We start from the raw sequence: 25494 nt of genomic DNA, 5'->3' as shown, positions 1-25494 counted from the left end.
TTTTTCATCATTTAGTCAAGTTTGTCGCGAAACTGTAAAAGGACTATAACAGTCCTCATTACTTATTCATACAACACAGTAAGCAAACGGTAGTACTTCGGCCGACTGCACTCGATTTAACTTAAATTGCGAGAAAAGCATTTGAGTGAAAGACAATTGTTTGTTTTGGCATGAAATAAACGTTCATAAAAACTTAAAGTGCCTGGGTAAAGATAAAGCTGAGAGAACATTTATTAGCAGTTAGTGAAGCTACAGGTTGAAAATACGAAACGCCTCAGCTAATCTTTTTTGTTTGATTGTAGGTTCTCTCCTCTAAAAATATTTCAATTCATTTTTTAATTTGAAAATCTGACGTTGCAACTATCACAGAAAGTATATACATAATACAATTTTAAGAACGCACGAAGCTAATACAGTACCTTTACCGCAGACACTTGTATAATATGTAGATTTGTATATAAATTGTAAGTTTTTACACACCTCTGTGAGGTAGAGTGCTATTACCAAATTATCACCAAATTAAAAAATAACGACTTCTTAATTTTTTTCTACTTTCTAATACCTTAACTTCTTCTATACAGTTGTTAAGATTAATATTTTATAAGAGCATATTATTTAATATCAGATACAAAATACTGCACTAGATAATATTTTGCAAACCAATGAATTCTTAGTGAATTAACCCTTGAATTAACTAAGAGTTAATTCAAGGGTTTATATCCAACTTACTGTTTATTTTTCTCTTTTCGACTCGTTGTTTTTGAGAGAAATTTTGAAAGTGACAATTGGAACGCTGTTTGTGACTAAAGGGTGACTTTTGTAGAAAACAAAATTTCCCTTCGATAACAATGTTTTCCCGCTTTTTTCCTTGCTGTTGTTTCAAAGATATCAAGACTGTTATTTGGAAAATATTTGTTTCGTATAAATTACTTGGGGATACTTATTGAAGATTATTAATCACGATAGGTACGTAGGTATATCAATTTTCTAAACCTTTTTTTAAGTCATTGCATATTATTAAATAGTTTAAAATAAGCGCTCCTTAGAATAAAAGATACCTATACCGAAGAATGATTATGGTGAATTTTAAAGTGAAACTTTTATTACATCGTCTCAAACTTTTTGGTCTGTGTAGCGCATGTCGCGTGACGGTCGGCTGCCGAGTAGGTATAAAGCAGTGTTCGGAAAGTTTCACTTTTACCGTGGTTTCATAAAACCACACAAGATTTTTTATTATCAATAACGATTTATAAATAAATGTCTATCTATGATTTAATTATTATATTATACATTTTGTTTGTCAGTATTTAAAAAAATAATATTAATTATTAAATAACATTGCAACCCAAAGACAATTAATTAAAGCATATCGCCATTCACAGCCTTAACACGTAAAGGTCCATTGAAAATTTGAATTGCTGAATACTTATTTAATTATTTAAGTTTAACTCATTTCATCTCAAAACCTTTGAGAACGTTATGACCCTCGATGGATCTCAACCTCTTTCTTAAGTTTACGAACTTTTAATGACTTATTAATACAATTTTCGAGGCTCCTTTATGTTTCAAGTCCGTCCAAGGAAGTTTCTTTTTTCAAGACGTTAAAAGAATTGAAAAATTAAAATAATTACAACGTCTGGCATCGGTTATGCTAGTATTTTATTTGAAATACAATACATGTCATAAACGGTTAAGTACGTTATCAAGCAACATTTTTCCAGTATTTTCTTCACCAACATCAACACCTACTGATTGCTGTTAAAATTGGACGTATAAAACAAAGCCATTTCCAGTAGAGCTATAAACAACAAGAATAATAAAGGGTATGTCCGAACAAACAACCCAAGCGTAATCTAAAACACGCTATAAACCGAGAACAATCTGCAACGTGTTTGTTTTTCATTTTTATCACCGCAAACCAGTGAAAAATTGATGCGTATGCAATTCTGATAATGTCATTAGACTGGAGGGACACAATCGGACGATAAATATTTTACTAGCCTTTGTATTTATTTGCAATGTAGATACACGCTTAATTTGTTGTGTGATTTTATAATATGATCAGAGATGTGATGATTTATTTGCAAATAGAGTTTTCATTTAGTATATTCTTGTTTATTGACAATAATATACTACGGTTACAACATCTCAGTTGTAGTCGTAGTCATTATTTAGATATCTAATATGTCACAAGTAATCCGCGTACATCCATATAATTTAGTGTGTTTAATAGATAATGTAATTAATTTAAACATGTGTACGAATAAATCAATCATGTACGTAAACATACTCCTGATATCTAACGTATAGTATGTTATGCATTCTTATACATAGTACCTTGCATAGTACCTATGTTTATTGTTGTCTAGGTATATGACAAACTGCAGGCGGTAGGTACCAGCCGCGCAGTTTCAGCCACGGACGGACCCGTGATTTCAATTTTCCGAAAAAGATCTTACATAAATTAGGACTTATTCCAAACTTATTCAATCTATGCATGTTTTTCTACGGTTTATGGTATTTCCAATGTCATAACTTAACTCCTTGATTATACTGAAATTTCTTAAAATTTCTATAAATATATTTAGCTAAGTAGCGACAAGTTAACATGAGTTCTGGAAGTAATTCACTGGAAAATGCAAATTTGGGTGACGAGAAGAAGCTCTCAAGTTCCATGAGATTTGTGCCTTTTGGCAGCCTTCTCAAAACCTGGACCGAAGTCTCTAGGATAAATTACATGTCCGCCTTGGCCTTGGATGACATGTCTCGAGGTATTTATGCCATTTTTAGATACCATCACAACTGAATAATATTAGTTAGCAATTTAGTACGAACAAAGTCTTTCTTAGAAGAAACTCAATTTTTGCTTATATTTCAGCTACGTTTTATTTCACATTAACTACCTAATATTAGTTTGTATGCAATATGCTTGCTTGCTCCCTGCTTATTAATTTATTCAGTTTATAATAAATTTACCACAATTTTGCCAATTACTCACTCGTGTTGAGGAAATACGGTGAATTCTGCATCATTCGCAAAGCGCGCAGTTTATATGATTAAAGTTGTTTGTCAGGATCGCGTCTGGCTATCGTGTTCGAACTAATTAGATTGACGTGATTAAATTATGTATATCCATCCATCCATTCGTTTCATGGAAAGTACAAATCTACCTGTGTAACTGTAATATAAAATGGATATAGTGAACACCTAGCTTAAAAATAGTAATCCGAATTATAAAGATATGTAAAAATATTTAGTGAAATCACAGTGAAATGCATTTGTATGACATAAGTAAAGCATTGATCCATATTTTAAATTCAAAGCATCATAAACAAATTAATAATTATACAGTAATAAAGAATGGAAAGAAATAGTAGACTGAAACTAAATTTAAATATCCCCAGTGCTATACACAACACATACAAACATAGAGGTATAGAGACATAGAGATTAAATTTAATTTATAGAGGCAAGTGCTTTCTAAACGTCATGTTTGTAGTTTAATAGAAATATGAGTGTTATTGAATCGAACCCTTCATGAAATTGCATATAGCGCAAACCAATGATTCCCAGCACGGCCGGCTGATCACTTGGTATGCCTTCACGCATTCGTGGAATCGCGAAGCTTGCATTCACGAGCATTACTCAAATTTATGTCTATACCGAGCTATTCACTGAACTTTGCAATTTTTTTAAGGCTTCTAATTTCCTGATAAATCAAATATTTTGTGAATTACGTAATTTATATTCGTCTCACATAGTTCAGTCATGTTTAATTTTTTGTTTTTTTTATTTATTTGTTACGTCAAAGAAGCTGAATTGATGGAGTTAAAACATGTACTAAATGAATGCATTTTTTGCTGTTTATATCATTATCAGCTCAACAAAATAATGTAGGTCACAGAAGTCAGAAGCGCATACTATAATATTTATAAGCAATGTAATTACTTCGAAAGTTCGATTGGATAATAGAAGCGAATGGAAGGCACTTATTATTTATGACTTTAACGATGTAAATTGTAAATATCAAATGCGGTTACAAAAACATGGGGATATTATGGTTTCTTATCAACATTATTCGAGGTCAAAACTATTTGAATATTTAATAAAGAGAACAGAAAAAACTTAAAACAAAGCCTTATGCTATAGGTAAAGTATGAATATCGATTAATGTAATTTCTACCATACTCATTAATTATTGTCCCTTTGTTTTAGATCAAAGATTCAAAAGTTTTTCTTTGCCATTAAAGAAAATATCTATTCCGCTGTTTGATCCTTCCAAGTTTCAGAATAAAGATGAAGAAAGTGAACTAATTGAACAGGTAAGAAAAATTCGGCGTCAAACTTTTTTCGTTAGAATATTTTAATTAGAACTTTGTTTTGACAAATTTTACTTTACTTTTCTTCTTTGTCCCATAAAGGAAGTGTGTTTATATTTTGTAAAAGCAGCTGGAGAATAATTTATCATAAAATCTTATAGAAATATATACTTTCGTTTTATAAATTGTACAGTTACAATTGTATAATTCTAGTACCTACCTACATAAAGTAACCGTCATGAGAAGCTATAAATTTTGTAAACAAGTGTTCAGGAGTTCACAACATTTGGACCAACAAAAAAAATGAATTTGTTTAAGATTTAATAAATTATTAAGTAACAAATATTACAATTAACAAATATACCAATACACATATATATACAAATATAACAAATATACCAATTAACCTAACCAATTACTTCACAATTTAAAACCTACTTCTAATATTAACCTTAAGTTTCCAAAGATTAGCGCGTTTGAACAAACAACTCTTTCTTTTTACTTATTATATATTTTAGATAAATTGTATTACGCACCTTTTGACGTTTTTTTCGTGGCGAATTTATTTCCTTAGATGTACTGGCTACTGGCTCCATTATACGTAATAACAAATAAAATTAACGCAACAATTAAAGTAACAACAATAAAAAAGTGATAACGAAACAATAACAAAATTAACAATAACAACCAGATCCGCGATATATGCAAAGCAATGAAACAAACTCGTACGCATTCGAAACTCGAATGATGCGTTTATTTCAAAATGGCGTCCCGATAGTTCACAATCCCTGCGACGGACGCGTTCCGGTACCAAGAAACACAAACGATAGCGCTTTGCGTCGTTAAAATATGATCCGACTAAATTAAATAGGTTGTTACTTTCATATAACCCGTCTATATTTCATGTCGATTGAATATGGTCAATTTATTATTATCTCGCAGTATAAAATGTTTACTTAGTAAAAGATGTTTGTTTACATAATTTATAGCTTCTCGTGACGGGTACTTTACTTACATTATTTATTAATTCACTATTCATTATTATTTTGTAAACAAAAAAAAGACGTGTGGCACTCGGGGACTGCCGCGGTAAAGCTATTGCATGCTATGCTTTCAAGCCACACCTCCGCATCCGTCGGAGTGGGGAGCGTGAGGTTTTTTCGTTACGGAATTTCTGGATTCGGTCCCCGCGCTCAAGGCCCGCGATAGAAGCTATGCAATAGCTTAAAAATGATCCCTGAGAATGTTTTTGAACATACTTTCATACTGAAATGTTATTCAATCAATAATTTCTTAATATCCGATCGGTTTTGAATGACAGTGTGTTCCAAATAAGCCACCTATGTGTATTAGACCGGGAGATACTGACACAAAATTTCGAGTCATTTGTAACAAGGATGGCGGTTCTACAGGGGTCTTAGTACGCAATGACAAAAAGAAAAACGATGGTGTGAACGCTGGTACCGGTGGCTTAGTCGCGTGGGCGTTTGTCGAACTCGTCGGAAAAATAGCGAAAGTCAAACGATTTGTAACACAAAAATTTTAGAATTTACCGATAGCCCATAAAAAAGAAGTAGGCGGTAGTGTCATGCCATACTTTTCCGGTGTGACTTACAGCCCGCCATACCGACGCGAATGTGTTGATTTAAATAAAACAATTATTCAACCATTTGTACCAGGCTAACTTTTGCACAGGTAACTATCGTCGTGCAGCCATTTACGAAAATCGCCATGCCATACTTTTCGGAAGATTCCAAATGGTCGCCATACCGCCGAAAATCTGCAAAAAATTTTTATTTCGCCAAACTTTTTGTACCAGTATTGCATTTGGATTTTTGGAGAGTATTTGATAAAATGTGACCATTATTATATTTGCCATACTTCTAGTAGGGGGAAAAAGTGCTGTCATACTTGAAAACTTAATTTATTATTAATTTATATAAGTGAAGATTTCCAACACATAGATCTTTGAAATTTTGTATTTATATTTGTTGATCCTCAAACTTACAGGAAAAATAAGTGCCATACTGTTACAAATCGTTTGACTTTCGCTATTTTCCGACGAGTTCGACTAACGCCCACGCGACTAAGCCGCCGGTACCAGCGTTCACACCATCGTTTTTCTTTTTGTCATTGCGTACTAAGACCCCTGTAGAACCGCCATCCTGTTACAAACGACTCGAAATTTTGTGTCAGTATCTCCCGGTCTATATCCAATTTTGATTCGCAGACAGCTACCTAACTAAACAAAATTCATTACAGTTTCCAATAAATGTCACACCGCTCATGAACGAACACCAGCTATGGGGTTGTTTCTACAATTTTCCCGAACTGTACGAGGACGTGTACTCCCCAATAGTACATATAAGGAATGTGAGCGATATCCCGGATATTGAAGGTGGCGTACTCACAAGGGACCTAGTTAGCACATGCCTCAGTTATTTGAAGCGATCTCCAATTTTAGGCGACTACGTGTATATTAAATTGGATTTATCGTCCAAGGTAAGCCCGTCATAAAGGCTTTGGGCTAATGCGCTCTATTTATAGCGCCTTTGCTCTCATGGGAACGGCTTTAGCGATTAGAAATTAATTAAATTTGGAAGCACATATTTTACAGTAACACAATAAGTTGATATATAGGTATGGATATTGGATACATTCTCTAAAGTTCTAAAAAGGATAAGTAAGCTCGCTAACCTTTTTTGTTGGAACTGAAAGCCGCTGTAAAGTTTTAAGTGCAATGTGGCTTAGTACAAATACTGAGTAGTTCCTTTGTTTGTTGTATTCGTGACAAATTATAGTATAATACTGGATAACAATTTATATCGTAATAATATTAAGGTAATAGCAAGTCCGTAAACCTTAAAGTGGCAATATATCTGACTGATTGCTATTACCGCCCCTAATCTCGAAAATGTGAGCGTAAATGGAGGTTTTATTTCTTACCACTATTAAGATTAGGTACAGAGCGTTTTGTTCCTGGAAAATGTCTCCAAACATTTAGGTGACCGATTCCTTACTTATTCTGTTTATTTAATGTTATTTATTACTGCCAGTCAAATATACAAAGAAGCCAAAATATAAAAATTTTAACTCCAATTTTTTTTAAATGCAAATAAAAAATATTTATTTTCGAAATTCGCATGCGTGTAATAGGGATTTACTATTTTTTCTTTTTCGTAGCATCTTATTGAACAGCTACGCTCGCTGTAGCTAGAGCGTAGCTGTTCATTGCGTAGCACATTTAACGTTGTTATTCAATCATTTCAACTTATTTTTCAGTATCTTCACAACATTGATGTTCTTAAAAATTACAAATATTTGGTATATTTGGATCTTTCATCAAATTTACTGGATGATTTGAGCGTTCTTTCGTATCTACTATATGTTCAGTTTCTCAATGTATCATTTAATAGCTTTCGAACAGTTTTGGATTATGATACACGTATGTTATATAATTTAATTCTATCAAATAAAGTTTATATAAATTTAAAAAGTTTAAATTAATTATATATTTTTTTTTATATTACAGCTCAATGGTTTTTAACAGAGGTTCACTATAGATATAATTCAGTAACTAAAATACGCGATTTAAGTGCATTTTGGTCGATCACTGTGATTGACTTATCTCATAATAATATTAAATCAATAAATGGATTGGATACATTGAGGTCAGTTTCAATAATTGATTTTTATTGAATTACGATGTTTACAATTATTTTGGTAGGATATCGTATATATATTACTAGCTGTGCTCCGCTCCTGTTGGTCTTAGCGAGATGATATTATAGCCTATAAGCCTTCCTCGATAAATGGGCTATCTACCCGAAGGAATTTTTCAAATCGGACCAGTAGTTCCCATAATAAGCGCGTTCAAACAAACAAACTCTTCAGCTTTATAATATTATAGTATAGATATACCATGGATACGAACAAATAAGTCGGTATGTTTGCAACATTCACACACGCACGTTTTTATCTTAGCTATGGTTAAACGGATTGGGTCTCAACTCTCAAGGTTGGAATTTCGGAAAAGGAAATGTGCGAAAAGAAGTTTTCCGGTCACTTCACAATAGATTTGTAATAAAAGTATTATAAAGACTGGGGTATCCAATTCAAAGTAATTTAAGTCACTTTTTTGCGTGTTTGCGAACTCTACATTTGATTTCTATATTGATATGAATTTCTTCAAATAAAGAGTTAAATTGATATTTACATACATAAAGAATGATATATAATCTGTAATGAATGTTATTTCAATAGATATTTGCGTCGTCTGGATCTTTCCTTTAATCACATACAAAGGTTTGAGAATCTAAATCATTTGCGATTATTATGGCTCGACTTGTCCTATAATAACATATCGGATTTTGAGTTTGGCGACGACGTTGGATTGTGGACACTTCTTCATCTCGAATATTTAAATTTGAACGAGAATAATTTAACATCCATGAAGATATTTTCAGGCTGCTCGAGGTTTGATATATTTTATTGATACATACCTATATATTATTAACCTATGACATTTTTTCAAGTATTGTAACAATTTTCAGATTCATTTATAAGTAATAGAAAAATGTATACTAGCTGTACCTACTTACTGTTTTTATATCATGTAATTTTTTCTTAATTAAATATGTCTATTTTATATTAATTAAGAATTGAAAATTGTAATTACTTATGTTCTGGTATAAACTTATTTCTCGAGCAAAGTATGAATAAACACAACTTTTAATTGGGTAGACTCTAGCGCGCTAAGTTTTAAATTCTCAACTACTTGCTTTAGTTTTTACAAACATAACGAAATAGTAGTAAAACAGAAAATATGAAATAGAAACATAGTTATTTTACATATAGAAAGCAGAAGTATTTCTTATATTATAATTTACGACGTTTATACATACCTACAGCAGCATCTAAAACATTTATAAGTTTAGGAACGCAGCAAGAAATAATATCCTATATTGGATCGTGGAAGCACATGTGTTTGTATTATTTTCAGATTTCGCGAATTACACATACGGAATAATAGATTAGGCTCGTTATTGGAACTGGCAGTGTACATGAGCAAGCTGCGACGTCTTACCGTCCTGGATTTTAGATCCAACCCTATGTGTTCAGCCCCAGGATATAAGGATGTTGTTATTAATACTTTTCCTCTCTTACTATGCTTAGACGACATTGATCTGGATCCTGTTGAACAGGTACATTTAACATATTCAAAAATACTTTCAAACATAATTAAGAAGCGAAATGTTTATCTATATTATTTTTGGCGTTCTATCGAGGACACTCTTAACAAGAACGTCTGAAAGGAAAGAAATTTAAATTTACAAAATATTATAATTTCTTTCCTGCTTTTAGGTATTTGTTTAATATTTTCTGTCATTTGATTTTTCAAGAACAAGATTAATATTGAATTAAATTAATAAGCACGATTTCTTTCATTGTAACTTAAACAAAACTCTTTTTGTCCTATAAGGTCTTATTAGGTCCTATTTCCTGACAATTTATGATATTATTAATTACACAGAGGACATTCAAAATGAATATGAAGCCAGATATCTTTATGTTTGCTTCCCGTCGTCTCTTACGATTGATGTACATCGAGCAAATGTCTCGCGCGCGCGTATCACCCTACAACCCGCCTGCCGATACCACTGACGTGCCTATTATCGTTTTTGTGGGCTACGAAGCTGTTGGAAAAGGTAACTAATAATTAGGCTTATTTCATTGATTACGCTGTAATGAAAACGTATATTGGTCAAAGATGATGTTATTTCCCAACCAACAAATCGTTGCTCTATAGAAGGGATAATTGGACTACAACATGTTAGTGAATTTGAACTACCTAAAGGTAGCATTCGGATCTGGGCTGTCGCGACCTGGCAGCCGCGGCCCTGCAGCCGGGAAAATTGTCACTGCTGTGCGGCGCTGCCAGAAGCTTACGGATAACAGCGTCCGCGACCCGGGCAGCGACTGCCACGCGCAGTAGTCAAACAGCACTCAGTCAAAATAATAGTCAAATATACGAAAGCGAGAACTCGTGAAGAGACTGATAGAGGACGAAGAAGAGGACGATCAAATAATGTTGGTCTTACTATCATCAAAGAGGAATAAAATCGATTTATTTTATCATAATATTATCCTTATAGGTTTTGAGTCGAGGATCGTAAAGTGGTGGATTTTTAGCAATTAATTCAACTAAAAACTCGTCGTTTTCATCGGTAAACGTCGCCAGCAGCGCGACCGTACTGCTCCCGGAGCGGTCCGGCGGCGCTGCCAAAGTCGCGAGCAGGCCACGCCCCTCGGCCGCGCGGCTCGGTCGCTTGCGTCGGACACTATCGCATACAATTCCCTACGAAGCGGTACGGAGCGACCACGGTCGCGGCTGCGGGGCAGCGGCTGCCGGGTCGCGACCGCCCAGATCCGAATGCTACCTTAACCCTTATTTTCATGTTGATAGGGTTTACGACCCGACTCTGTCACTCGGTCATCAATATTTAGTATCTAACCCAATATGTTTCTATGGTTATTAGTTATGTATAAAAAATAAAGGATAAAATGTTAAATCATTGTCCTGGGAAAAAAAGGTACACGTAATTTTAATAACCGAGTCTATCTTCCTTTCTAATATTAAATAAAAATAAAAAATTACCTGATGAACATAAATTACCTTAATTAATAAATATAGCTAAGCCCTAACTTCGTATTAAAATTTATTTGTAAGGGGGTAAGGGAAGAAAGAAAAGATGTTAGGGATGACCTTGCTTTAAATTGGTAATTAAAAGGAAAATAACAAAACGCGTAGGTAATAAATTCTTGACCATTAATCAAGGAAATGAGGCTTCGGTAATAAACGGGCTCTCACTTTGACTGTTATTGATAGATAACGATTAGGGTGTGCTTTAGACATATTTATGATACAGGTAACTGTGCGACGAGGCATTTTTATAAAAGCATGTTTTATTGTTAATACACTGCAATTGAGAGATTTATAACCGAATCTAGGCACTTTGAAGTCTCGGATCGACGACGACTCTTTGATTATTATACTTAAAATCAAGATATGGAAAACTATTGTGCAAAATTTGACTATGAACTCAATGCTTAACGAAAATCGGAACAATTTGATTATATTATGAATACAAACAGAACTATGAGGAATAACCGCAAATACATCCCAGGAATATTTACTCTTCTAAGATCCTGTTTCAGATATAGCTTGAAGATTCGAACATGTTTGGCATCTCGCCGAATAGTGACCGTAACGATAATATATTGTCTGATAACACGATAAACAATGCAGTCGACGATGCACCGATGCAATGTTATTTATAACCATACGACCTGTTCCAGAATGAATACATTTTTATATACCCATATCCAAGTACATAAAAATTCAAAATTTCAAATTTTAAAAACATGAGTGCATTTTTATATTAAAAATGCACTCCTGTAGTTATTCACTATTTTGATCGCGGATTGATTTTTTGTACAGTCACGAGCAATAATATATGCCTAGGGGGCGATGTGCAAAAATATCTGTCACTAGAATAAATTCAATAATATCTGTCTGCCCGTATACAGCAAAAATATCTGACATTATTAGGCAGCATAATAAAGTGGCATCAAAATTATATGACGAAAATGTAGAGCAAATAATTGTGACAACCTCTAGAAGCATAAATATGTGACGTCACCTAGGAGGCAATAATATCTGACACAATTTTATATTTCTGTATTGTAAAATATAATTGATTCCTCACAAAAAGCATAAATATGTGACACTAGCTTTCCGCCCGCGGCTTCGCCTGCGTTTTCACAGAAATACCGCATAGTTCCCGTTCACGGCAAAAATATGTGACATCAACTAGGAAGCAATAATATCTGACACAATTTCATATTTCTGTATTTTGCATCGATTCCCCACACAAAGCATAAATATGTGACACCAACTAGGTGGCAATAATATCTGACATAATTTCATATTTCTGTATATTGCATCGATTCCTCACAAAAAGCATATCTAAATATGTGACATCAACTAGGAAGCAATAATATCTGACACAAATTCATATTTCTGTATTTTGCTTCGATTCCTCACACAAAGCATAAATACGTGACACCAACTAGGTGGCAATAATATCTGACACAATTTTATATTTCTGTATTTTACGTTGATTCCACACAAAAACCATAAATATGTGACATCAATTAGGAAGCAATAATATCTGACACAATTTCATATTTCTGTATTTTGCATCGATTCCTCACACAAAGCATAAATATGTGACACCAACTAGGTGGCAATAATATCTGACACAATTTTATATTTCTGTATTTTGCATCGGTTCCTCACTCAAAGCATAAATATGTGACACCAACTAGGTGGCAATAATATCTGACACAATTTTATATTTCTGTATTTTGCGTTGATTCCACACAATAAGCATAAATATGTGACATCAACTAGGAAGCAATAATATCTGACACAATTTTATTTTCAATTTAATATTGAATTAAGTAATACAAAATAAATAAATTTCATTTTAACTACGTTGTTTTAAAACATGATTAGGTACCATATTAATTAATATGTGCCGTCGTTGTATAGTACATATTGTATGTCTAGATATTATATCCTACTAGCTTAACACCCGCGGCTTCGCCCGCGTTTACAAAGAAAAACACGCATAGTTTCCGTTCCTGTCACCTGTGGGATTTCCAGGATAAAAGCTCTCATATAAGCGTTAATCCAAGTTACCTTCTATGTGTGTGCCAAATTCCATTGTTTTGTCTTTTATTTGTGTGAAAGAGTAACAAACATCCTTACATGATACGAACTTTCGCATTTATAATATTAGAAGGATATCATATCATGACAAAATTAAAGTATTCATATACTTATATGAATACCCACTTGGGTAGATCTATTTTATTTGAAGGTTCAGTGTAACCTTCGTGTATTATTTAGAAATTGTTTTGTTATATTTGACGTTAGCGGCGTTTGACACGATTGCTCCGTTATTCATTTTCATTTACCTGTGCCTATAATATTGCTAAGATTGCTATTATTTTATTGAGTATCGAAAATTATGGCAAGTTATCATATTATCGTAATTTCATTTAAATAAAAAATATTTACAAAATATAATGTGTCTTTTGTTCATATTCTTACCCCAGGAAAATACAAAACACTAATTCAATAAAAAAACGTTTGGCCTTTTTAAAATCCTATCCTATCTTATCCTACTAGTCCTACTATAATCCTACTTCCTATCCTACTAATCTAGTATTATAAATGCGAAAGTTTGTGAAGATGTGTATGTGTGTGTTTGTTACTCTTTCACGCAAATACTACTGAACCGATTACAATGAAATTTAGCAGACATATAAAGGGTAACTTGGGTTAACACATAGGATAGGTTTTATCCCAAAATTCCCACGGGAACGGGAACTATGCGGTATTTCTGTGAAAACGCAGGCGAAGCCGTGGGCGGAAAGCTAGTGTCACATATTTATGCTTTTTGTGAGGAATCAATTATATTTTACAATACAGAAATACAAAATTGTGTCAGATATTATTGCCTCCTAGGTGACGTCACATATTTATGCTTCGAGAGGTCGTCACAATTATTTGCTCTACATTTTCGTCATATAATTTTGATGCCACTTTATTATGCTGCCTACTAATGTCAGATATTTTTGCTGTATACGGGCAGACAGATATTATTGAACTCGTTCTTGTGACAGATATTTTTGCTAATCTGCAAATGGTAATATATTTATGCTTCTGACTGTACCTACCTGAGCTTTATTTATTTATCATCTGAATCTAGCGGAAACAAATATTAAAAAGTTAAAATCGTTGAAATCCGTTTAGCCGGTCTTGAGTTTATAAGTGGTATAATATAACTAACACCACTTTTCCATATCTTTTAAACTTACCTGTCCTGAATAACTACGTAACTTTAAAGTCGGTTGTAAAGCTTCTGCCAAGACAATTGTTAAAAAGTTTTATTTGCTAGGCTCGTTGGCTCGTCGTATTGCTACAGAATGTGCCTCGCATGTGGAATTAGCTGTGCAACATACTACTGCATTTCACCATTCGCACAACCATTATAAACAAATAACCAGAAAACAGTTCGACGAAATGTTGCTTGATGGTGAATTCCTCACATATAGCGAAATGGACAGTGAATCGTATGGGCTAAGTAATTGTCTAATTTCAATTAGAGAGAGAACCTTAAATTATTAAAACTTCAAGATTCAAATTTTTAAATTGTTAAAAATAGAGACAAAGAACAGAGTCCTCTTATAAAAAGAGGATAACATTTAGTTTGTTGTAAATGATATAAGTAGTTGTAGTTTTTACGAATTAGTTATCGGTCATTTAATTAAAAATCATAGAGCACTCAGTTTACACAGAATACCTACCTAGTTACTGCATCTGGAAATTTTCACAGATTTAGGCTGTCTTCATCAGCTCTACTTATGCTTTCCTAGCACGCTTGTAGAATGTTAAGTACATGTAAATATGTTAAGTTATTTACCTAATTAAAAATATAATGTAGTTGATATTATTCTCTGATAGCTCTATATAAAACGTTGAGTTTCAATATGTGTAGAATGTATGAGGTGCCCACTAATTTTTCCCGAAAAATTATTTGATTATGCGAAAATATAGGTCGTTCAGAAGCATTCGTCAAGGATGGAAGGGTGAAGATTGTTACAATGGATCTACTCGGTGCTCTTATGCTAAAACTACGAGGTCGACAGCCCTACTTGATATTAACGACTTGTTCCGATAAACGAGCACTCGCAACCAGGCAACAGGAACGTAAAATGTATGATTTAGTACTTTTCTATATATTTTGTAACGTACCTATTTATAAGTAGGTATGCATTTAAAATGTTCCTCACGGAATTTCTCCTTTTAGTGCAAGGGATTTATCAAACGAAGAAAAAATGTGCACCCAATCGCTAATGGAGATATCTACATTACAAGTTTTACTATCCGGTAGAATAATTATTAACGGCATTTTGAATGAAATTCTTCAGGTTTGTGTATGATTTTTATATGAAAAAAATATGTGCTATTTGTGTACGTACGTAATACCTACTGTTTTTTATTTTCTCATATTCTATTGTTTTAGGCAATACCCGAAGACAAAAGCCAAAGCGAATTCATAATGGAGTCCGAATGTTCGCTCTTAATGGAAAGCGAGTCGCGGAAACCACGTAAATATAATATTAAGAATGTCAATAGACTGACAATGTTGACTCCTGTGGGTATCTGCGCTCATTATGTAAAGGCACGAAAACTGTATGTAGAGCGACTGTTATGAATGATATTCGTTTACAGAGCTCATCTCTCGGGGATGTTTGCAAGAGCGATCGTGACAAAAACAGCAGTCAAGTTGACTCCAGTCTTTATTCCTTGTATAAGGAAACTCAACCTATGGATGAATACACGAGCACTGTGTATGGTCAAGCGTCGTCCGTGGATCGAGGGCGAGCTAAAACGCACGTATTTTAATAAAATTATGTTTATTTAATGTGTCTCCTATTGCTATAAAGTTAATTTTTTTTTCATGTTATATGCAAACAGAAGATACAGCCGTTATTCTAGCAGACCAAAAAGTTTTGATACTAAACAAACATCTTTGAAAGGTACTTACGTTATTAGTTCATTTTTCGGCAGCTTTCTAAATCCTATACAGGGTGTCCCACTATAATTGGTATACTAAGCGCGAAGGGACTTGAAGTTTGCATACACTGATCACGTAAAAAATACTTAAACAACAAAATTACGCCAAAATTTTTCAATCCATGTTTTCGTCTCTAGCTTCGCGCAGCCGTCATATTACGCTTCGCTAATGTGAGCATTTTGTCTATGAAAACATAATCTTAAACGATAGCTCACGTGCGGGCATCGAGATATACGTGCGGGTGGCAAAGTTGAGCGGGTTGCTTGTTAGGGGTGTACACATAATTTTTAGAATTCATCTTTTTGTCAAAAAAATTCGTCTGGAATTTTATAAGTATTTTTTACGTACTCAGCGTATGCAAAACTATAACCTCCTTGGGGCTTAGTATACCGTTGCTGGGACACCCTGTATAGGTATAAGAGATACTTCTGATTATAATTAGGTATAATCGTTACTTACTATAAAATTACATTTCCACATATGTTGCAGTGGGTAGCAGAAAATCTTCAAAATCAGTTGCTTTTACATCTCCTGAAAATACTGATTTAGCGACTGAAGAATCAGATCCATCTGGACTTTACATTGAACCTGTACCACAAAAGGAAAGTGCGTAAATTAAAAATCCCTTTTCACTGATATGTTTTATTTTATTTATTTTTTTTGTTTTTATTTTTCTTTAGTGGAAAATGTATTACAATCAACATCTACAAACGCAAGAATGTGCCGTCATCACGGTGAAAATGTGTCCCAAAACTCGGATTTGTGGTTTGCATTTCTGACTAAAAATGGTCTGTTACAAGCCAGTGAAATTTTCAATGAACCTCGTACGTTTAATGTAACAGAGTATCTTCTTACTATGTAGCTTAATATAATTAATCTTATATGTTTGCTCATAATCAACATTACATATTAATTATAATGCGAGTTCTTTTTAATAAATACGGCATACTGTTATCGAACAGCTAAACTAATAGAAACATAAGTATATCATTAGCTGTATGACGTATAAGTTTCTTTGTTCGGTAGGCATTTTACTTTCGTATAGAATATAGATCATCATCAATTTTTATCAAACAAAGCTTTATTACGGATAACAAGTGTGGCCCCGAAACTATATCCGCTTATTCGAAAACTTACACGTGATTATCTGCGTACGAAATTTGTTTGTTAAATTGTTTATTATTATCATCGTGCTGTTAAAATAATTATTTCCTTTCCTAATATATATTTTCAGACAAGGTACCAAGACATGAAAGTAAACTAGATGATCCCGACTTTTTTAAAATGCAATTGGATACTTTAAAGGAGGTATGGACTATTCTCTTTATTTTACTTATATTTCAAAGGAACTATAATTAATGTCTTCAGAACGGAAAGACACTTAAACCGTAATCCACCATGCTGACAAAGTTCAAGTTAGTACATACATCATAATAATATGCACGCGGAAGTCATTTTTTTTTTTAATTTTCTCGAAAACTACGTAGGTACATATTACATTTACGCACACAATTCAGACTTTACACACTAAATATTTTCCGAAGAAAATTTAGAAAATTTGCAACTATTCCACTAGGAGACACGTTTCTTGGTTCTAAAAGTGCCAGTTACATCGCAATATTTTCTTTCCCTGGTTGGAGCTGTTGAATGAATGAATGAACTGCTGTTCACATTCTAGAATCCAATCACTAACTTAACCTATGGCATTGTATTACTCAAAGCAACAAAAGGAAGAATGAGATAAACACTTTAAAAATAGTTTTTCATAGAGCTGCCCAAGTAAATAGTGTCTTTTAACTTAAATACTGAATGCTCAAAAGCATTTCTATATTTATCTTTCGAATTATGTTTTAAGGTCATTCAAAACGCTCATTCATGCTTTATTCCCGCCAGAGCAAAATGCAGTTTTTATTAACTTTTTTTTACATAAAATGTTTTTCAGTTGCCTTCGGGAACTTTTACGACGACTATCAAAGACGACTATGATGAAATACATCGTACTTGCCCTGGTCTATTTTGGGACACAGTAAGTATTTATCTATGTATGAAAAAATGTTGAAAAATAATTTGTATTTACAAATTATTTTTCAATGTTATATCGTTCAACATTATAAAAGGTTATATTGGTACACACAACTTTTTAAACTTATATTGTTAACATACTTTTACAGGTTACTATGGATAATCCTGACAAAGCATTCAAAAAAATGAAGAAAATAATACAAAACATCATAAACTCGCAGAAGAATTTAAAACCTATGTTTGACATTGACTTTACTAGCTCAAAGTATTTGCCTGCTATAAAGGACAAACTTGCTTCAATCGTAACTCAGATAGCTCCACAAAGGCTCTTCTATTAAATAAATACAATTAAAAAAGGAATTTGTTTATTTATGTAAGGTACTTAGTGTTAATACATAAGTAACATTGTGGAAAATCATTCTGGAAATAGAAACAAACAAGGCTTCGAACCCTTACTGTGCCACTGCATTATTTACCTTAAGATCATAAATATAAAATTTCTTATAATAATCATTTGAACACCATAGTATCGAGCATGGCGCCTAGGCACTGAACAATGTTGTTGGCCATCAGAACATCGACTTTCTCTTCTAAATGCCTCTTGGGGTCTTGTTTGCCGACATTCTTAATAGCTAGCTGTTCTGGAGTCATCTTCTCTTCGTCTTCGAGGGCCTTATTGTAATTCTTAGCGAGATCCAACATATCTGTGACTGTTGTTTCATTAATTTTGCAATGTTCTTTATAGTCAGAGAGAGTGAGTCCATCCATCCAGGACTTTTTGTGAAGATTGAGGAGCATTTTCTGTTCTAGTTCGTTCTTTCTGTAGTTTATGCTTATGGAGTAGTAGTGTCGGTTTAGACCGTGGATGAGAGCTTGTACAGATGGTTTTTGTAAATGTCCAAGATTAGATGTGGTTTGCCTTGGTTCCTGGCCAAGGACCATCATATTGGGGTTGATTAGACGGAAAGCGTCAATCACTACTTTTCCCTTGACTGACTGGATTGGATCAACGACTACAGCAACAGCTCTCTCTGATAAAGCTTCAAAAGATTGCTGTGTGTTAATATCAACACCAGACAACCAACAGCCAAATCCAGGATGGGAGTGATACCTGAAAGTTATAAAAACAGATATATTAGATATAAATGAAACAAAAAATAATAAAAAAGGATATGCCTATGTTTCTCAATATCCTAACCATAATTGTTTTCAGGCAAACAAAAAGTTTACAAATCAAATAAGCCTTTTCTAGTACACACCAGAATATTTGCATATCAATTTATGAGATTATTTTATTTAGTCATTAATAAGTATATATACAAAGAATAACAAAATTTTAAAATTTCTTATTGTTAGTCTAAAAGTAGTCTTGACGCAAGTAAATGAAAAAAATGTTGTGTGGTTTTATGAAACCACGGTAAAAGTGAAACTGTTCGAACGGTTCCGAACACTGCTTTATAGTTTATACCTACTCGGCAGCCGACCGTCACGGGACATGCGCTACACAGACCAAAAAGTTTGAGACGATGTAATAAAAGTTTCACTTTAAAATCTCTTATATGCTTACCATCCAACAACCATCTCTGGCCTGCCAGTTTGCTTCAGCATATCCAACATTTTAGCTTGGAACACTGGATCCACAGCCTCCACAGATACACCCGTACCAGTTTGGGGCATAGCAAATACGTCAATCACACGCACAGTGTAGTCATCAACAAATTCACCTGGAAAAACAAATTAAATTAATAATTACTTTTTAATACATCTTGAAAAAATTTGTGAATGTTATCATGCCATAACAGTTATTGTCAAGGCAGTAAGTGATGTTTTATATTTTTCAATATTTAATCTTAAAATAATATCACAACTTAAAAAAGCCATAAACAGACATATAATATTAAAACCCAATGTCCCAAAGACTGTGTAAAATTTTACTGTAAATTGCTGTGTCATTGAATAAAAAGTGAATTTAATAAAAACTGAAAAAAAGGAATAATTACCCAACATAAGACCCATAACCTCCATGGGAACACCAGCTCGACCATGTTTGAGCATTTTAAGTAGGGCTAATGACGAAATGTACACTTGTTCCGCCGTATCAACCACGGGAGCATCTGTGGGAGGCGGCGCTTGAGACAAGCCTGCCATACCTCCACCAAGACGAAGCAGACGATCCATACTTCAATTTAATCAGGAAATCTAATAACAAAGAATAACAATGTTAGCTACCCCGGATACCGCATCTTGAACCTAATAAATTACTAGATATTTTTTGAATTCTACATACCTTAGTCAAAAAGGTTGACGAATACTTAGGATTTAAGTTATTTTTCACAATTTTATTATCGCTACAACAATATTTATGCAATATAACCGAATAATAGGATTGAACAAGAAGATGACAACAGATTAGTTGAGTTTGACAATTTGACGTCGAAAATGCATGTTCATACCATAGATACAATACTCCGATTAACACTGCGTTCGTGATGTAGCACAATTTACAAAGCAAATTATAATTTTGTTCTCAATTTCAAACGATGTGGACATGAAATTTTGCTCAATTTACTGGAAATATTATAAATGAATATATATATATAAATGAATACTGAATATACATATTTTAAGATAAAATATAACTGACTATATATTAGTGATTTTAGATAAAACATTCTTCACAGCCGGCGTTTAATCGATAGCAAAATTATTTACCAGATCTTGCGAGCAATGGATTAGTCATATATGTTAACTTGTTCGATAATAATTATTTAACTTTTAACTCCTGACTCCTAACTTTTACCAAAGTATAAAATAAATTCCATGTAGAGGTAACTTACCCTTGAGCTTACCCCATTACCTGAGCCATTACCCGTATATATTATATTACTGATTACTCTATGGCTTACCTATTCAAATGACAGTCTTGACACTGACAGTTATCTTATTATTATTATTATTATTCAGCCATGGCTGTCCCACTGCTGGGCAAAGGCCCAGGGGGTGTCAACTCTATACGTCGAAACAGCGACATACCTACAAGGGCTATTTCAAGTGTGGCGATAGTTAAAAAAAAAAACGGGACGTAGTATGCCAGACTAAAAAATTTCATTTTTCATACCACTAATGTCAAGCTAATGTCACTTCTGACTGATGACGTACTGACAGACTGACTATGACCAAACAAGATGGAGGAGTTGTTTGTTTTGCCGTAGCGTCCTGTTGTGCAAACTGCAATCAAAGATAATTTAAACACTACGATAAACTGTTTTGTTGTAAGTTTTTTTGTTTGTTTCGACTCAGTGCGATATAAATATCTTGAGATAGTGACTCTGAATTGTGTGTTGCGAGATATTGACTCAGTTTATGCGTTTTGAGATAGTGACTGTACCTACCTACCTGTGTTTTTTGAGAAATTGACTCTGTTTCTGTTTTTTGAGAAAGTGACTCTGTTTGACTGTTTGTGTACATATTTCGAGAAAGTGACTCTTAGAACGTGACCATGTCGTCGGTAATAAACGCCGAAAGTCGACGACGATGTTATAAGTGTGGACGTTCACCGGCTGAGGACTCACTCACTACATTGTTTCGCTTTCCTAAACCCGGAAAAACGAACACATTACGGTATGTATTCATATAATTTATGATGAATTACCTACATATTGAATATTGTATGTATGAATTGTATCAGGGCTTCGGTTCGAATACTTAATATAAGATAGTAGTTTTATAACATTTAGATTGATTCTGGTTCACAATCAACCATCCTATTGTCAGTTTATTTTGATGTAGTTATAATTTTGTTTCAGCTGTGAATTATGGGCAAAGTACTGCTTTCCTGATAAACAATACTGGTCACCAGAATTCCAGAATAAACTTCATACAGAACATAAAATGCTCTGCAATAGACATTTTCCAAGGACATCATTTAGTGATTACCCGGAAACTTCAAAGAAGCTTCACAGATTTGCAGTTCCTAGTGACATCAAAGAGGTAATTCAGTTATTTATTTAGTACACATAATATAACAAATATAATCTTTTAAAATTGTCACATAATATTAAGTTTATAGATGTAGTTAGTAGTTTCATATTAAAATGTTTGCAGTATGTAAAACAATAAATGTTGGTTCAGAGCTCTATGGGATATACTACTAATATTATAATTAATGTGAAAATTCATGAAGATGTTTGAAAGCTTATTACTTAACAAATCTTAAACGGCTAAGCGAATTTGGATTTAACCTGTCACTCAGAAAGAGCATAACCTGCTTAAAATATAAGTTAGTCTTTATCTCAGGAAAATAAACAGTTCCCGAGCGATACACAATAAGTTTTCTGTATTAGATAAGCCAGCCCAGCTGGAACCGCATGCAAAGCCTATAGAAAAACAAAGGTTATATAATGTTTAAGGGATTTTGAGATTGTATGTTAGATTTTACAACTGTTGTTGTAGTAGTAGATTATGATTATTACTACTACAAAGTTTTTTTACTTAAATTTCAGGCTGAACCTCAACCAGGTCCCTCATATTGTCAGGTGCAAGTTTTGAAAGATGTGACCAACTGCTATTCTGAACCAAAACCAGTACCAACCTATAAAAAACCAATACTTGAACCTCTACCTGGGACTTCGCATGTGTTGCATGCTTCATTTGAAGAAACTCCTCAGACACTAACAAATGAAAGGCAAACTAAAACCCCAAAAGAAAAAAATATTTTGGCAAAATGCAGAAAACATTTCAAACATATTTGCCAATTGCGAAATAGAATAAAAAAATTGAAAAATAAGGATATTCTAAAAGAATTAAATAAAAACGAGTCAGTTGATAAGTTAATGAAAAAATTGACTCCTACATTTGCCTTGTTGCTGCAAGCACAGATAAAAAACATAAAAAAAAAAACCAAAGGAAGGAGATGGACAACAGAAGAAAAAATAACAGCACTGAGACTATATAAAAGATCACCAACTTGTTATAGACTGATGAGAAGATTGTTTTGTGTACCAGCTCCATCTACCTTAAAATGTCTTTTGAGCAAATTCTCCCTCGAAGTGGGAGTCAATAAATGTATTTTCTCTGTGTTAAAAAGAACAGCAGAACTTCAATGTGCATCTGACAATGAATACATCATCATGTTTGATGAGATGTCAATTAAAAAAAATATAAAATATAATCAAAAGACAGATACAATAGAAGGATTCCAAGACCATGGACTTCAAGGCAGATCACCAAAATTAGCAACACATGCTCTAGTGTTCATGTTAGCTGGCATAAGAAAAAAGATTAAGCAGCCTGTGGCTTACTACTTATCCAGCGAGTATGTAACAGCAGACCGTCTAGCAGTCTTGATAAAAGAGGTAATGTTATCAAAACAATCCAAAATACTAACATTAAAGCTACCTATCTAATAAAACACAGAACTCCATTTTACTGTTATCTTTTATCTTTCTGAAATATTCTGCACACATATATTTAGAAAAAAGTAATTTGAAACATAATTATAATGTTAAAGAATAATTTTAGATATGTACTGAAAGTAAGTAATATCATAACCCAAATCAGTTTCCACAAATTAAAATAAATAATCATGTGTGTGTATTATTAATTTGTCAATTTTTTTTAGATAATACGTGAATGTCGTCAGGCGGGTCTTAGCATAGCGGCAACGGTTTGCGACATGGATGGGGTAAATCGACGAGCTTTGTCCATCTTGGGTGCCACTAGTGAAAAACCCTCCATTACTATTGATGATATAGAGATTATCAGTATGTATGACCCGCCTCATCTTCTTAAGTGTTTCAGAAATCTATTTCTGAAATACGATATCCAGTGCACTACACAAATTACATCAAACAACAAAAGTGGAATAGGTAAGAACTAATATTATGTGTTCTCATTTAGTAGATCATAATAATGCTAAATACCTACACATTAATTTTTTTTTAATTAAATGAACTTCTTTATTTTAGGTGTTGCAAAATGGAGCCACATAAAAACTTTTTATGATCTGGACAATCAGAACCCCAATTTTGTATTTGCTCCGGGCTTAAAATTAGAACACCTCAATCCAAACAGCAAGCAAAAAATGAAAGTTAAATTGGCGGCACAAATCTTAAGCCATACGGTTGCTGCTGGGATGTTGGCGAAAATTTCAGAAGGTATATAAATAATATAGTTTTTACTTTTTAATAATATTATTTCAATCTATTAACAGAACTCGGTTTTTTGGGGCTCCATACCCAAAGGGTAAAACGTGATAGTAAGACAGTTTAAATTTTCACAGATGATGTATTTCTGTGGTTGCTATAAAAACAAATACTAAAAAAATAAATATTTAAAGGGGCTCCCTATACAACAAACGTGATTTTTTTGCTCGTTTTTGCTCGATATTTATAACGGCAACAGGTAGACGCTTGAAATATTCACAGAATATTTAGTTACATATTCACTTTAAGAATAAATAATTAAATTAAAATAAAACAAAAATTAAGGGGGCTCCCATACAACAAACGTGTTTTTTTTGCAGTTTTTATAGATAATGGTGCGAATTCCTTCGTGCGCGAGTTCGACTCGCACCATGCCGGTTTTTTTTTATTATTCGTTAAGCAAATAGTTTAAATACATTTTTACTTTCATTTTCAGGAGTACTGACTTCAGAAGCAGCTGTAACTGCAGGTGTTATTTCAAAAATGGACAAGCTATTTGATTCTGTCAACAGCGACTCCTCAGATTTGCGCCGCGGGAAAATACATGCGACTAATTTAAAAGAAACAACACCACATCTCCAGTTATTTAAAGAAATGAAATTATTTTTTAATACTTTAAAATTCTTAGGCTGCACACGCACACCGCCTTCAAAAGAAGGGTGGGTGTGGACTCTGAATGCAGTCGAACTTTTATGGAATAAACTACGTACTAAACATTCAAATGTTCAAAGTCTTGCCACCCGCAGACTACAGCAGGACCCATTAGAAAACCTGTTTGGCTGCATTCGGGGTAATTGTGGTGCTAATTACAATCCCACTGCTGGACAATTTGTTGCAGCCTTAAAAACTTCTATGTTAACCCGTGACACGTTCTACGCACAATATTTGTGTCGTAACGCAAATTGTACTGTAGTGTACTGCGCACAAACTCTGTGCCTAACGCGGCCCGTGACATTGAAGGCCATCTGTAGTGAATTACAAGTGAATGTTTCCAGTATAAAAAATATTTCTCTATGCCTTAAACATTTATAATTCGAATCGACACGACTCCGAGACAGGCAATAGAGACCAAAACCACAAAATAAAAAAAAAAAAGTGAATCATTGATTGAGTTGCGTCATCGGCCATAGTTTGTGACATTTGTCTTGTTCAACGAATATTTGGATTGTGAATTATGCCGAGAGGAATAATTAGATGAGTGATAATTGAGACGTATATTACTGGAAATTTTACGTA

At 33.5% G+C, this 25494-nt stretch overlaps 3 protein-coding genes across 3 annotated transcripts; 2 read left to right on the top strand and 1 right to left on the bottom strand.

Moving 5' to 3' along the window:
• The first annotated feature begins 2608 nt into the window (after positions 1–2608).
• Positions 2609–18393, top strand: LOC149481068 (uncharacterized). Its single transcript, XM_089706108.1, has 18 exons — positions 2609–2771; positions 4216–4322; positions 6582–6821; positions 7602–7764; positions 7852–7990; positions 8583–8795; positions 9322–9523; positions 9853–10027; positions 14351–14536; positions 15010–15169; positions 15263–15383; positions 15479–15583; positions 15688–15852; positions 15914–15995; positions 16523–16639; positions 17268–17341; positions 17976–18059; positions 18205–18393. The coding sequence occupies exons 1-18, from the start codon at positions 2609–2611 to the stop codon at positions 18391–18393; spliced, it is 2685 nt and encodes an 894-aa protein (XP_089562234.1).
• Positions 18394–18403: 10 nt separating this feature from the next.
• On the bottom strand, positions 18404–20499 carry Rpn11 (regulatory particle non-ATPase 11). Its single transcript, XM_089705490.1, has 4 exons — positions 20343–20499; positions 20056–20254; positions 19623–19779; positions 18404–19166 (listed from the first exon to the last, which is right to left on the bottom strand). Exons 2-4 carry the CDS (start codon positions 20231–20233, stop codon positions 18566–18568), a joined length of 936 nt encoding a protein of 311 aa, XP_089561616.1. The 5' UTR covers positions 20234–20254; positions 20343–20499; the 3' UTR covers positions 18404–18565.
• Positions 20500–21055: 556 nt separating this feature from the next.
• LOC149481066 (uncharacterized) lies at positions 21056–22880 on the top strand. The gene is made up of 4 exons (XM_089706107.1): positions 21056–21676; positions 21862–22045; positions 22558–22739; positions 22877–22880. The coding sequence occupies exons 1-4, from the start codon at positions 21555–21557 to the stop codon at positions 22878–22880; spliced, it is 492 nt and encodes a 163-aa protein (XP_089562233.1). The 5' UTR covers positions 21056–21554.
• The last annotated feature ends 2614 nt before the right edge of the window (positions 22881–25494 follow it).

The sequence above is a fragment of the Colias philodice genome, chromosome 17 (assembly GCF_061535455.1).
Source record: "Colias philodice isolate Cphi_HAF_F1 chromosome 17, ilColPhil1 Martin Lab GWU primary, whole genome shotgun sequence".
Taxonomy (NCBI): domain Eukaryota; kingdom Metazoa; phylum Arthropoda; class Insecta; order Lepidoptera; family Pieridae; genus Colias; species Colias philodice.
This window is presented reverse-complemented; position numbering and strand designations above follow the sequence as displayed.